At 39.2% G+C, this 15,965-nt stretch overlaps 1 protein-coding gene across 1 annotated transcript; it reads left to right on the top strand.

Moving 5' to 3' along the window:
• The first annotated feature begins 1,862 nt into the window (after positions 1-1,862).
• Positions 1,863-13,866, top strand: hhla2a.1 (HERV-H LTR-associating 2a, tandem duplicate 1). The gene is made up of 7 exons (XM_067433766.1): positions 1,863-2,172; positions 8,748-9,032; positions 12,317-12,595; positions 12,716-13,042; positions 13,153-13,242; positions 13,369-13,431; positions 13,582-13,866. Exons 1-7 carry the CDS (start codon positions 2,103-2,105, stop codon positions 13,638-13,640), a joined length of 1,173 nt encoding a protein of 390 aa, XP_067289867.1. The 5' UTR covers positions 1,863-2,102; the 3' UTR covers positions 13,641-13,866.
• The last annotated feature ends 2,099 nt before the right edge of the window (positions 13,867-15,965 follow it).

Genomic DNA, 15,965 nt, shown 5'->3' with positions numbered 1-15,965 from the left:
GCTCCCCCTCCCTGGACATAATGGGTGGAGCCTGACCTAGTCCAGCTCCCCCTCCCTGGACATAATGGATGGAGCCTGACCTAGTCCAGCTCCCCCTCCCTGGACATAATGGGTGGAGCCTGACCTAGTCCAGCTCCCCCTCTCTGGATATAATGGGTGGAGCCTGACCTAGTCCAGCTCTCCCTCTCTGGACATAATGGGTGGAGCCTGACCTAGTCCAGCTCCCCCTCCCTGGACATAATGGGTGGAGCCTGACCTAGTCCAGCTCCGCCTCTCTGGATATAATGGGTGGATTTTTCCATTGGCTTTTGAATTATTGCAGAAAATAAAGTCTGTGACTAACAAAAGCTTATGGTTCTTACATGTTTTACTCATCATGACAATCTTTACAACTTTTATGAATTTTGAAGCATAAATAGTATCAGAGGAAGTCCAAAGCTATAACTATAAACAAACTACACCACAATCGCATGACTTCCACTTCACCATCACCTAAGCTTACAACAACTCTTTCAGTCTTTGTTTAAAAACATTTCCCTTGAAAGTAACAAATAAAAAGTTTATGAAAAAGTTATTTCAGGCAAGAATTTAAAAAAATGAAGTAAACTTTACTTAAGTACTCAGTTCAGGCTTGTAGAAATCAAAGCAAAAATATCAACATTATAAAATGTAACGAGTTGGTTTGCCCATGTACACTTTGAGGTTAGCAGCTGTTGACTGGAGGGTTAGATGGGCTCGTTCCTCCCTAAATTACCTTTAGGAACTATCTAAATCTACTAGTTTTCTGATACTGGATTCCCATCATGCACTGAGGCTTGATTAATTAAAAAGGTTGATTAGTTAATAAGTTAACAATTAATAAGCTGTTTTCCAGATGTATTTGTTTTATCATTGCTTTTGTGGTTAGGTTTAGTAACTTGCCATTGTAACATCTGAAGTTAATTTTCTACTCAAAAGGACTTAGATGTTTCTAGGTAAAGTGTACACTTCAAAAGTGAGGTTTAATTATTTTCAGTGTGGGCTAGATGGATGAATGAATGGATTGATGGATATTGACAATGCAGACTGTCTGAACCAATTGATGGGATTGCATCTGTTGCAAAATGACAATGCGGACAGCCAAGAGATGGTATTTGAAAATAAAAATGGCATTTGTGTGTGTGTGTGTGTGATTACAGCCAAGAGGAACATACTTACTGGACTGGCCGTGCTGGCAGAACTGAAGCAGCATTGCCATGCCATCAAACACAGGCCTTAATTCTGCTCCAGCCTGAGGGCACTAGATCAGCTCAGACAAGCAAAGCACCTTCTCAAGCCTCGCATTAGTAAACCTGTAAGGTCGGTATGACAACTTACACCTGTCAAAGTCTGTAATGCTACAAGTTTGGACTCCTTCTATGCTTTATACATCAGTCAAATGGAGCTGTGGAATGTTAAAAAAAAACTTTTAAAGTGTTGGGCCATTTAAGGGTTTCTTCCAGGAAGGAAACAACTAATTGACGTCATAAGAATCTTTACTACTCATCGGGGTTACTGCAATCCACTGCTAGGCACATATACATGGTTTCCACACTCTTAGAGTTTGGCAAATTAAGCAAGAAGGTGGCCAGGACAGTTGCAGCATGCCTATATTGAGCAAAGGCTCATCAAAGAACAAGGTGGTGAGAAAAGACAAAGCACTTCAGAAAGGTTGGCCTGGGGGATGTGGGAAAGTTATCTTACAGTCATTTGCAGGAGTATGGGGTAGGCAGTAAAGGTTTCAGCTGCCATTTAGTGACTCAGCTCATGATCTATGAAAGAGGCGTGGAAACCTGTCCACCCACTCTCTCTCTCCTTCTCTGTCATTCATACCCACAGCAAGCTCACACAGCACAGTCAATACTCAGAAACCACCTGAGGAACTCTTGTTTTTTATTCACAAAGACTTTCATTCAGGGGACCCAAGGGATACTTCTTTTTTTTGCCCGTCTGTGCTGTTAAAGCAGTAAAGAGGAACAGGGTCTGATTACGTTCCTGAGAGAGACTCTTTGAAGAGTCTCATCTTCTCAGCAATTTTAGTGCCAAACCTCTTGTTTTGCTTCAGTATATTGTTGTGAGGGAGAATGTCAAGGACTCACTATGGCGCTTATGTTGTTTTATGGATTTTTTCCTTAGTGGAGTGTAAGGTTCAAGGTAAGATTAACGTTTATTATGATTTTTGACATTTCTCTAAAAGCAAAGTTATTTTTTTTTCTTATTTTCCAGTATGTCATTCTTTTTTTGGTCAAAAGTTTGATAACTTTATTTGTAAAGAATTCCACTTCCTTTATGAAATGAAACAATTCAAAGTTCTGTTCTGTTCATCTTAAGTGAGTGATTTACTTTTATTTGACTTTTCGCTCTTGGTCGACTTTGATTTCAGTGCTGCTTTTAGTTGGTGCTGCTATTTATGATCATTTCATGTTTGTACGTCAAAGTGGCCAGGTTGAAAAGATGCCAGGAAAGATGTTATGAACATATCTTACGTAATTCAAGTGGATGGAAAAGGGCTCCAATGTTGGAAAGATCATCCACAAACATCTGTTTTCTAGTTATTAGGAAGTTCCTCCTCAATTCTTTCTAGATGAAACAAATATTTGATATTGCCCATTGATTGCGTTCGCTGTTATAAATTATTATATAGGTTAAATATATGTTTTTTTAGTATTATTTATAAACTATTGTAGCATTTATTTATTTTACCAATATTAATTTTGTAAATATTTTAATAGTTTTATAATAGTTATATGGTAATATAATATAATTTTGTAACATAAATATGTTTTAACATTAATTAATCATTATATTATTATCTGTATGAATCTTCCCTCAAAAAGACTTCAAATAGAAGCACAAAAATGCATTTCTGAGCTAATACATCATTCACCTGAAGTGGCTGATTTCTCATTGGGTCACTGATTTTTAATGTGCATTATTCCTGCAATAGACCAACAGCCAGGAAAGATGGATGATTGTTATAAATATACCTTATTATGTAATTATAAGTGGATGCTACTCTTAGATCTCAAGTGGAGGCAGAATTTCAGCTAATGTGTTTTTGAGCCCCTCCTTGTTATAGTCTGCAAATGAAGGAGGTGAGCGAGTCTGCTCACTCTGGCTCGTCGTCTGTTTGCACTAACACCGTCACTGTGAATATTTCGACAAGCCAAGACCTCTCCAGAGACTCTCTATAATAGATCTACTACTAGACATTTAGTGCAAAGGAAAGTGTTGCATGCATGACGTCAAGATAAGTTGAGAAACAGAAGTGCAACTGATCCATTACATCATATCTATTTACATCATATCCACTCTTATGGCAATAATCAAAACTGCGTAATATCAATATAATCAATGATCAATATAACACAACATTATCAATGTGATTAATCTGTAGAAAGAGATAGTTTTGCGCAATCTGAGTCTGGCAATGCATGCCGAGCTAGGCCAGTGTCACAACATAAAGGTCATGCCTTCATGCACTCTGTCACTGATGTTTATTTTGTATTTATAGCATAACAATCCTCTTACCAATTTCGATAAGGTGAGTGTGTTGAACGTTAAACAATCACAGTCATAAGTGGTCATTACTGATAAATGTCCTCTTAGCATGATGTTCTGGGTGAACACACAATTGTAATCACCCACAGAAAAGGACAGATGGCAAAGTAGGGGCAGCAGAACTAACTTTTCTGAGAAAAAATGTGGCATATATATACGTGCATATATGTATGTATTGTACGTACACGTACACGCACACGCAGACGCACAAGTACACGCACACGTACACGTACACGCACACGCAGACGCACAAGTACACGCACACGTACACGTACACGTACACGCACACGTACACACGCACGCACGCACGCACGCACGCACGCACACACGCACGCACGCACGCACGCACGCACGCACGCACGCACGCACGCACGCACGCACGCACGCACACACACACGCACACACACACACACACACACACACACCCTGCTGGGTGTAGAGATCTACATACACTCACCTAAAGGATTATTAGGAGCACACACTAATACTGTGTTTGACCCCTTTCACCTTCAGAACTGCCTTAATTCTCCGTGGCATTGATCATCAAGCTGCTGAAAGCATTCTTTATAAATGTTGGCCCATATTGATAGGAGAGCATCTTGCAGTTGATGGAGATTTGTGGGATGCACATCCAGGGCACGAAGCTCCCGTTCCACCACATCCCAAAGATGCTCTATTGGGTTGAGATCTGGGGACTGTGGCGGCCATTTTAGTTCAGTCAACTCATTGTCATGTTCAAGAAACCAATCTGAAATAATTCGAGCTTTTTGACATGGTGCTTTATCCTGCTGGAAGTAGCCATCAGAGGATGGGGACATGGTGGTCATAAAGGGATGGACATGGTCAGAAACAATGCTCAGGTAGGCCGTGGCATTTAAACGATGCCCAATTGGCACTAATGGGCCTAAAGTGTGCCAAGAAAACATCCCCCACACCATTACACCACCATCACCAGCCTGCACAGTGGGAACAAGGCATGATGGATCCATGTTCTCATTCTGTTTACGCCAAATTCTGACTCTACCATCTGAATGTCTCAACAGAAATCGAGACTCATCAGACCAGGCAACATTTTTCCAGTCTTCAACTGTCCAATTTTGGTGAACTTGTGCAAATTTTAGCCTCTTTTTCCTATTTGTAGTGGAGATGAGTGGTCCCCGGTGGGGTCTTCTGCTGTTGTAGCCCATCCGCCTCAAGGTTGTGTGTGTTGTGGCTTCACAAATGCTTTGCTGCATACCTCGGTTGTAACAAGTGGTTATTTCAGTCAAAGTTGCTCTTCTATCAGCTTGAATCAGTCGGCCCATTCTCCTCTGACCTCGAGCATCAACAAGGCATTTTCTCCCACAGGACTGCTGCAGACTGGATGCTCTTCCCTTTTCACACCATTCTTTGTAAACCCTAGAAATGGTTGTGTGTGTAAATCCCAGTAACTGAGCAGATTGTGAAATACTCAGACCGGCCCATCTGGCACCAACAACCATGCCACGCTCAAAATGGCTTAAATCCCCTTTCTTTCCCATTCTGACATTCAGTGTGGAGTTCAGGAGATTGTCTTGACCAGGACCACACCCCTAAATGCACTGAAGCAGCTGCCATGTGATTGGTTAATTAGATAATTGCATTAATGAGAAATTGGACAGGTGTTCCTAATAATCTTTTAGGTGAGTGTATATGACAAAAGCCTCAATCCAGCATAATCTTATCATCAATGTCTTGAGATGGAAATGTTTGAGAAGAGGCTGATGGTTTTGAAATGGCAAGTTTGCAGCCCTCTCAACACACTGTGTATGTGCATTGTATTAGACCAGCCTTCAGTGGAAATGACATAGCTACATTTTTTTGTCATATTTGGTATTTTGTTATATAATTTAAGTGCAGACATTAATGCATTTTTACAAGCATCTTAAGCATCTAAATGTGTGAAAATATGTGCAATCGGTATATAACCCTGTTGAAAAACCAAGCATTACTTCCGTGTTGGTCCAGGCTGGTTTATGCCGGTTTAGTGCTGGTCTAGCTGGTGGACCAGCAGAGTTGTCTGAAACTCTGAATAAGGTAATAAAAGTGGTAAATTGTAAATCATATTTCAATCGCATTTAATTCTAGAGACAAAATAATAAACATTGGTAATTAATGTAATTAAAATTTACATTAATGCATTTTGCAGACACTTTAATCCAAAGCAACTTACATTGCGTTTAAAGGTACACATTTTTTTTGTCAATTCTTGCTTTCTCTGGGAATTAAACCAATGACCTTGGCGTTGCTAGCGCCACACTCTACTGGTTGAGCTACAGGGAAGCCCCTGTAGCAGGAAAAATGTTGTACTTATCATCTGTTCAAGTTCAAAACTAGGTTTAAAAAAAAGGACTTTCATGCATATTTAGGAATGTTCATGTGTAAAAATCCAGCTGACAGTCACTGACCCCTTTAAAACATGTAAAGTTGTTGTAAAAGGTTATAATAAAAGTTTAAAGCACTTAGAAGAATGTCATTGCAGTCAGGAGCATGACTATTGTAGACAATAGTGGCAGTGAGTTCAACTTCAACAATTGCTAAAGGCCAAACAAAGTTAACGGCCCATCTAAAGGGAACACTAGTCACCATAATAGTGTCAACATACTTCAACAACATTCACTGTTTGTTGTGGTCTTGCTGGGATCATCCCACATGCAAAAGACAGCATATGCTGATCCATCAGCAAACCAGCAACCCAAGCTGGTACCAGTGTGCAAAACTTACTTATGCTTATTCTGGTGTTCAGCAATGCTGGATTTCTCAGCAGAGAAGCTAAAATGTATAAGTTCATTGAAAGATTTATTTAAAATTCCCTTTAAACCAGGGATGTCCAAACTCTGTCCTGGAGGGTTTAGCTCTAACTTGCCTCAGCACATCTGCCAGGAAGTTTCTTGTAGTATGCATTGTAAGATGTTGATCAGTGGGTTAAGGTGTGTTTAATTGGAGTTAGAGCTGAACTCTGCATGACAGTGACCATACACAACCAGGATTGCCCTAACCCTAACCCTAACCCTAACCCTAATCTAATCTAATCTAATCTAATCTAATCTAATCTAATCTAATCTAATCTAATCTAATCTAATCTAATCTAATCTAACCTAACCTAACCTAACCTAACCTAACCTAACCTAAACTAAACCAACCTAAACCCACTTGCATTAACCCTAATTTGAAAATCCATTAGACAAAAAAAAGATATTAACCTAACCCTAACTCCAACCGTAATCCTACCCGTCACAAACCCACTCGCATCAACCCTATTGACCAAATCCCTAAGTTCAAATTCCATTAGACGAAAAATAGACACCAATATAATCCCTACTTTTACTCTACCCATCGTAAAAACCATATAGGCTATACTTGGCTATACTTACAGATTAACCAATAAAATATATCCCAAAATAAAACTCCTAATTCAACCCATACAACTAATATTATCTAGGACAGGGTGACTAACAACCCACACACAAACTCCACCCACAAACCCAATTCCTGACCAAGATTTTAACCCTTAAATCCAGACAGGAAGTTGTCGTATTTCACTAACAAAAGATATTACCGGATATCTTTTATTACCGGATAAGACCAAAAGTACCGTCCTAATCACCACTCCTGACCACCCCAAACCCAATCGACTCGGACCTTTCCTTTAAACTATGCGTCCGTTTTTCTAAAAGCACTTTTTCTATAAAAACGCCTATATCTCGGAAAAGAAAGCACGCACCAAGGCCAAACTCAACCTCAGAACATCTCCGTCTAATACCCATCACACCATAAAACCCTGAACCGCTGGGACCTTTCCTTACCAAATGCACCATTTCCTACTAACCCTAACCCACATCGCGGCCTAAGGGGGCGCTAGAGTCTCACACAGGGGCACATTCAATAGGCCCTATCCTCATCCTTCTTTGACGCGAATTTCAACATTATAGCTCAATTTAACACGGAGATATAGCCCATCTAAATTGGCACCCCGATAACCACCCTTTCATTCATTTTTCAGCTTTTACATAGACTTCAAATTCCCTGACCTTTACCAAATACCAAAATACTCCACCTATGGGAGGATTGCAATGCTGGATCAGGATTATCGGGCTTCGGCTTGGTTCGCTGGTCCAGAGCAAGTTCAGACTGGAAACTTTGTAATTCCAAAAAAACAAAAAAGGAAACAAGAACAATCACTTTCATCAGTAAAACTTAGCCATCAGACTAACCAAACGGAAAAAATGGATTATAACAAACTCTACCCAGTGTTCATAATTGATGGAAACATAAAGACAGAAGTTTCTTAAAATAACAAAACCAAAAGAGAAAATAAGCTACCCACCCTGCCCATAAGCCAAAAAAGGCATTGCTCCTAGACGGGAGCCAATCACAGGCGACACAGTATAGTCTGACATGCGTCGGCCATTGCCTCTCCTCATTCTCCCTACTACAAACCTTTCCAGACGAGTTCTGGCTTGGGGGGAGATTCATTTTTCCTAAACCTTAACCTAACCCTATCCCTAACCCTAACCCTAACCCTAAACCTAACCCTAACCCTAACCCTAACCCTAACCCTAACCCTAACCGTCTCCAATCTAAGGTTAACTCACACCTTCCCAAAACCTACCCGCTTCTAACCTACTGGACAACCCCACATGTCAAAACCCTACAAGATTTAAACCCGCCTCCAAACATCCCGCCTCCAAACAACCCGCCTTCAAACAACCCGCGGTGCCACAACCCTAGCGGCCACAACCCTAGCAGCCACAACCCTAGTGATCCGAACCCTCGCCGGAGTAACATATTCTCTTCGGAGCCCATTTTTCGCCATTCTCCAGAGAATGGATTGACTCTTAATAACTGGAAGAATCCAAATTAGAACAACACAACATTTTAAGGTGAATTTTGTACAGCGTTTCTCCCAGACAGGAGGCAGATCCAGGTCTCCCGGTAGAGTCTAATATGCGTCGGCCAGTGCATTCCCTCAGTCTCCCCGCCTTCCTGGACTCAGGAGGAGAGGAGCTGTTGTAATCTTACAAAAACCTAACCCTAACCCTAACCCTAACCCTAAACCTAACCCTAACCCTAACCCTGCTTTAAACGATACTCATAAGTCATTCTAGTAGATGCAGGAATATTTGAAAAGCATGTTTGTTGATTTGCAGAGGTTCGTGTGACCTGCATCTTCTCTGAGGACTGTATTCTTCCCTGCACTTTCACGGCCAGTAATGGTGATGTGGACATTAAATGGTACCAGCAGGATGTGATCGTACTCAGTTTTCATCCGACTGGACAGAGGCCCAGCAATGGCAACACGTGGCTGTTCAGCGACAACGTCTCCAGTGGCAATGCATCGCTTCTTGTGAAACAAGTAGATACAAGGAGTAAAGGACGATACAAATGTGTGGTCAACAATGTGACTCAGATATATGTTCTTGCAACAGTGGAAGGTTTGATTTTATATTGATTTATTTTTAAATGTATTATCTGTGATTAGTAGTTGTCAACCGATGCAGGTTTATCAGTAGCTTGGGACTAGATTCTTTTTTACCATAATTCAGTGTTTCCCAACCCTGTTCCCAGAGCCACACCAACAACGCACATTTTGGGTGTTTCCCTCATCTGATCCCTCTGTTTCTGGTCTTGTGTTGCGCTCCACTCCACTTTAAGACACGCACTAGCGAACTTCCCCTTGGGGGAATCCCTGCCGCCATTTTGAAGTGCGTTCCACTTCTTGAAGTGGACAAGGGAGGTTTATATGGACAGACCCTTGAACCCTTGATTTTGACCGAGGGAGCGAGTCTACTTCATATGTACACTTCAGGCAGCTTAATATACCACAATGCAACGCGATTGTGATGTCACCGCATATCGCGTTTAATTTAACCCACCACAAACAACTCTATGATATGTTAAATATTTTAAAAAACATTTAAAACAACCCGAATACACCTATATACATATAGAATGCTGCATTAAACAATTTCGTAAAGGAAAAAAAATTGAAATAAATACACTCCATAGTGGATTCCAAGTGATCAAGGGCTTAGGGCGTTCCAGTTCAGTCCATTGCAAACGTTGTCTATATGTCTATAATGTCTATAACATAATTTACAACCAGACTGTTTAAACCTTACTATTTCAACATGATGGACAGCTGATGTGCACCAGGATGCCAGAACAGGCAGGAGAAAGCAAATAGGAAATACATTTAATTATAGTAATTTGTTGAATGCTCTGAATTTCAGTTTATTCTTCATTGATAACTACTTTTGCCTCATGTAAATAATTATTAAAATTAGTTCCCATTAAATACGATACATAATCGTAAATAACATGAGTGATTTTATGTATAAATAACACCAAGAAAGGCTATTTGAAACTAAATGAAGGATCAATAAATAAATACTGAAACAAAACAAAACAAGAATAAGAAATAACATTGATTGATTATTACTTATTTTATTTGACATACACAACATGGACCTATGGATGCAGTGGTGCACTGTTTTGGTTTGTGTTAACCGCTAACATAACATTAATCTATTCACTTGTTTTCTCTCTTAAAATGTAAGTGCATGTAGGCCTGTATTATCATATACGTGGAAAGAATTGAAGGGTTTGTCTCAATCAGCTCCCTGGTTAATAGTCAGGGCACTGATCAGGACATAACTCAATGGGCTGATCCCAGATCAGTGCCCTGACTACTGTAATAGGGAGCTGATTGAGACACAGCTGGTCTATCATGTTAAACAAGAGTATTGATACAGTTCAGTCTGCCTGCCATTCTATCTGTTATGTTACTCCTGATCGGAGGCTGCCATGAATATTTCGTTTATGCGTAGATTAAGGCTTCAACTAAGTTTAATGGTGTAACGCAAAAATATTTAGGAGTGCATACGTTGTAACTTAGTGCCCATTTACGTCAAAACTAGCCTAGTTGTAACTTGCGCACAGCTGGTGCAACAGGTGTCCTGAGAGGAAAGCTATCCGTTCCTTTATCAAGACACGTTAAAAGCACTTCGGTGGCAGTTTTCTTACCACCCCAGTGGCTGAGTAGCAATGGCGGTGGTCAGCCAAATTTTTTTTTTGTGTGTGTGAATGCTGTTTTACGTGGATATTATGACATGAGTGAAGCACAACACTTTATTCACTAAATAAATAATAGGTCAGCAATTAAATGTTACCTCGCAGCATAATATTTATCCCTAACGAGAGAGGTAGACATTGTGAGGTGAGCCAAATTTAAGCTTTATGTTTTGCAATCTGGTCACCCGATTTTCTACGAATTTAAAGGTAGGCTTACTCCATTTTGTTCTACTGGATTCTCTTATTTATTTTCCCAAATCTTAAGAGAATGTTATGTTTCCGTGGCTGAGAGGTAACATTTAATTGCAAACCTATTATTTATTTTGTAAATGAAGTGCTGTGCTTCACTCGTGTCATAATATTCACGAAAAACAGCATTTACGCGGTGGTGCGGTTGTCATGTTTACCGTCACAGCCCTTGATATGCTATGTATAATCTATTAAGTTTTACTATGTACAGGTCTATGTCTTGAATTAAAGTGCACAGTGGACTCTGTTGCCTTGAAACTCATGCTGGCGCAGCTGTTCTTGCCTGCCAAAAAGGCATCGTAAACAGAATGGGTCACGTGACCTCCAGAGCTCTAGACCCATAAATAGGGCACTATTTGAGGGGAGAGCCATTTGTAGTGGTGTCCGAAACCACAGTGGACGTTGTTGACCGACATTATGAATGTGCAACTTCAAGTCGTACTGTATTAGTGGAGTAATGTAGGGAAGAGTGAATGGGGGCATGGGGGCGATTGCGAACACAGCCTTGGGAAACACTGCTATGATAACCTATCCATTCTTAGTGATGAAGATTTTGATTCATTCCAGTGACAAAAAATAACTTTAACTGGACAACGGCTTTCTTCCAGAGCTGCTGAATAGCCCAAACAATTTTTGCTGCATTCATTTCCTGTTATCACTGTAAAAAGTGCTATATAAATGAAGGTGACTAGACTTGACGTTATGTAATTTCCATAAAGATGGGTTCAGATGAATTTTAAGATTTGGTGGTGTGAATTAAGTCTTTTGGTTTAATGAGAGAGTCCTCAAACTATTCAACAGATTACATTTTTTTTACATTAAATTTTGCTCTGTTTTCATTCAAAAACAAGATGCCCCGGTTCATTCGGCTGTTTTTAACCAGGATGCCTCGTTCATACTTTTTAGCTTTTTTATTTAGTTAGCTAGAGGATACATCTGAAACAAATGAATGTAAAATTTCCTCATACTAAGGGAGTTAGGTATCACTCTTAATTTACATGAGGAATTGTTATTGGCCAATTCTATTCTGACAAATGGCTAAATTTAGACAATCAATCGACTCTGATTACAATTTCTTTATTAATATCGATCACTAAATCTGTTTTGCTTGTTTGATTTGTTCCTTTGTTCAGTTTCCCGCACACTCCTAGTTTCCATGGTCACCATCATTATGAGTTCATTTAGTTCAGCTGTGCGTCTGTTTAATTTTCTCATTTGTGTTCCCTCTTTAAGTTCCTCTTGTTCACTCATGCTTTTAGTCACGGTTGTGTTTCCATTGCCCATCTGCATGTTCCTGTAAAGCCTAGATTAAAGTTTGATTGTGATCTTCTGAGTATTCCGCCTGTTCCTGGGTCATGTACCGTTATAATACTTTATCAGATATTTTTTTCTTCAGCTCCCATGAGGATGATCTCCATTAACACGGATCCGTCTGGGCTGATTCGGTGCTCCACTAAAGAGGTTTATCCGGCTCCGGTGGTGCAGTGGAGCTCCGAGCCCAGGTCGGGTTCTGCGGTTCTGCAGCCCATAACCCGCATGGCTCCGGATGGGATGGGTCTCTTTACAGTGGAGAGTGTCCTAAAACCACAGAACAACACTCTCGATCTAATATATGTGTGTAACATCACCTCCAAATATGGCACGCAGACATGGACCGCTTCATTAAAGCTGCAAGGTAAAACTTGAGCACATCCTAATGTGCAAAAAATGTATTGCTGTAGTACTAATACAGATGTATGTTATGAGTATTCTGCTTATATAAGGTGATAATACCAATGCCTCCTGTATAAAACAGAAATTAGCAGCTCTGAAGGACAAGACCTGATTATCCCATGTAGAACTCCCCTAAACCTTCAGTCCTTCTCTCTCGTCTGGACTTTTACGTCAGCAAACAAAACCACAAATGTCCTGGAGTATGACAGCCGGACCCGTAAATACAGCCGCTCCTGGGATATTGCAGAACTTAGAGAGGACAGCGCAATGAAAGGGGATGTTTCCCTAAACCTGCAGAAACCTGTGGGCTCAGAACATTCTGGAATCTACACTTGTGCCTTCTCAGGAGCAAAGACTCGGCATCTGATCCAGACCAGTGTTCATATTACATCCTCCAGGCAGGGGAAAGGTATCCTGATCCATGAACTCATCCATCCAGTAATGAATCTGTGGGACTCATTTCCTGCTAAAACACTGTGGCAGTTTATTTCTTAAACATCGGTCTCTTTCTCTTTGTAGATTTTCTTAAATATAATCTGTGGATGCTGGGTATTGTCGCAGGATTAATCGCTCTTCTTGGACTCACTTTGGTAATTAAAAGATACAGAGGTAATGCAGTGAACAGAAATCATATTGTATAAGCCATAATATTTCATCTGCATAAGTGTTTATTGGTGTGTGTGTGTGTGTGTGTGTGTTTATTCTAAAAATTGTCCATGATGTGTATGTTTGCAGCCAAATCAAAAAGAAATCAAGAAAACACTGGAGAGGATGCAGAAATGCAAAGCATAAACTCGGGTACGTCCTGTTTTTGTTAGTCCTTTTTTTATAATTAAGAAGCAAATTATAGACGTCTTCTGCAAAGTCCATATTTCAAACACAGGTTTTCAATTTTGCAATTGACGCTTTGCAATATTATTTTTTTGTTTTCTTTCTTTTCTTTCATAGCCAAAACATTGGAGGAGCCACAAGCAGAAAGCAAACTCATGAGAGTTTCTCCCAGTTAAGCATGGACAAAAGAATATCCGAGAGAAATCAGGATGAAATGCTACTTTGAAGATTCACGGACTATCAATTCACTTCAATGAATTCTAGTATTTGAATGAACAAAATGTCATCCAAACCGAATACATTTCTTGTATTTTATATATTTGAATGGCACTTTGAAAAAAGAATATATTAAAGACAATATTACAAATAAAATACATTATTTATTTAAAATTTCCCATAAATCTCACACTGGCTGTTTTTATAATGTTTGTAATTAGAATAAATATTATTAAAATATATTTATCCATAACTTATTAGTCATTTTCCATAAATCTCACATGGCTCTTTTTTTTTGTAATATAATTTGTTATTACACTGCTGTTAAATGTGGGGCATGCAGGTAAGGTGACCAGATGTCATGAAAAAATTTGGGATAGTCCTGAAATCTACACTGTTGTCCCGAATCTGGCCCTAATTGTCCCGAAAATTATACTAAAGAAAAATCTTTAGTTGTTATGGTCTGATAAAGATTAAAAACTGTCTGCGGAGTGGGAGGCGTCCTGCACCCCTAAACCTAATACCTAAACCTATGAGGTAACACTTTACTCGAAGGGGTGTGCATAAGACTGACATGATACCTTCATAATCATGACAAAGACACTGTCAGGTTATTATGTATTGGTTTATGTCATGTTGTCATATCAAAGACATCTCAAATAATGTATTTGCATTAAAAATGACATAATTGACCGATTGACACTTAATGACAGTTGTCATAAACATGCATAAAAACTCCTTCATATTCATGACATGTGTCATGTCATGATTATAAGGGTGTCATGTCAGTCTTATGCACACCCCTTCAAGTAAAGTGTTACCAAATATGTTTGGTTCAGGTTTGAAATTCACTATCTTTTATTAGTACAGGCTAGTAAGGCTACGCAGTCTAATATCATATATAATCATATATATATATATAGGTTTTTTGGTTTTAGTTTGTCACACTTTTGAACACTTGTGTTTTTAATCATAATCCTCAATTTATTTAGGACTAAAATAACCACAACAGGACACATGCATGGACAGACCACACCAGTCCGCTTTGAGGTTTAAATTAACTGGTTTGTTCTTTTTGATGGTTATTTCTTTCCTTATCCTCAGCTTAACTGTACCCATTACATGGCCAAACCAGTTCTGGTCACTATATGTCCACTCATGCACTCTCTGGATAATCATTTACCGGTTTAATTGATATGTCCACAAGGGTCGTTCTCTCCCCCTTTCTCACGCGCACACACTCTCAGGACACATGTACAGAGAGAAAGATTGTCCATCACAGTAAATGATCTGAACCTGTGGCATAGTCATGTATCTGCTGTTCCTGTGCGTTGCATTTATTCTTAGGATTTGCGTTTCTGGTATCAGCATTACTAAAGGTAAGACCACATATGGACACACATGCTCACTTTTGAGAAAAAAATTACAATCCATGTCTTGAGGGAAAGTCTTTACATGTTTTTTTTTTAATGTTTTAGTTGTGTTTTCTTAAAATATAAAATGTGCTTTTTCTGAAAAATGTGAATCTATAACGTACAATACAATGTTTATTTATAATATAAAATATAAAATAGAAGATCAAATATTTTGTACATAAGTGAATAAATTGTTATATTTATATATTGGAATATTTATTTATTGGAATGGTGATTGTTTTGTCAAATTTCCCCCGTTTTCCATCTGTCATTCAGGTGGTTCAGCTATAGTTGTTGCTCTGTGAAGGGATCAGTGCAGCACATGTAGGAAACTTCATTAGTCTCAGACTAATGACACTGGTGAATGAGAATGAGTCTGTGATTTAAGACGCTTACAAGGCTAATGGAATATATTTTAGCACCTACATAATTGGCTATTTGAACAAAAGAACAGGTTTATGAATAATATTTGTGCAAATGTGCAGTGTTAATAATTTGCCATTGTTTGGCATAAAGCAGTTTTAAAACAAGACAACCAGAACAATAGAATCTGGAGTGGCTTACAGGGAATGTTCTTCCAAAGTTATGAACATGTTCTTCCAGTAATGTTTAGAGAATGGCTAGTTCAAATTTATCTAGAATATTTTTCTGAAACTTTTCAGTTTGTCTAATGTTTTTAAAGGTATGCTATGCCCTCTGGTGGTTTAAAAAATGTCATGTATTTTGTGGAAGAATATTTTGGCTGTGGCTCTGCCTCTGCGTGACTGTGCAAGTGAAAAGCTTACATGTCCCTTCACATTAGAGAGATCTTTACAATGGACTCTGTTAGAGAACCAAGTGGCCATTTATCTGTTTAATATCTTACTCACA

This window comes from Pseudorasbora parva, chromosome 23 (assembly GCF_024679245.1).
Source record: "Pseudorasbora parva isolate DD20220531a chromosome 23, ASM2467924v1, whole genome shotgun sequence".
Classification (NCBI taxonomy): domain Eukaryota; kingdom Metazoa; phylum Chordata; class Actinopteri; order Cypriniformes; family Gobionidae; genus Pseudorasbora; species Pseudorasbora parva.
Note: the sequence above shows the minus strand (reverse complement) of the source record. Positions and strands in the feature narration are given on the sequence as shown.

Coding starts and splice junctions, on each gene's coding strand:
- hhla2a.1 (XM_067433766.1), top strand. CDS start 2,103: ATGTCAAGGACTCACTATGGCGCTTATGTTGTTTTATGGATTTTTTCC. Junction 9,033..12,316: donor TGTTCTTGCAACAGTGGAAG/GTTTGATTTTAT, acceptor TTTTTTCTTCAG/CTCCCATGAGGATGATCTCC. Junction 12,596..12,715: donor CGCTTCATTAAAGCTGCAAG/GTAAAACTTGAG, acceptor TGTATAAAACAG/AAATTAGCAGCTCTGAAGGA.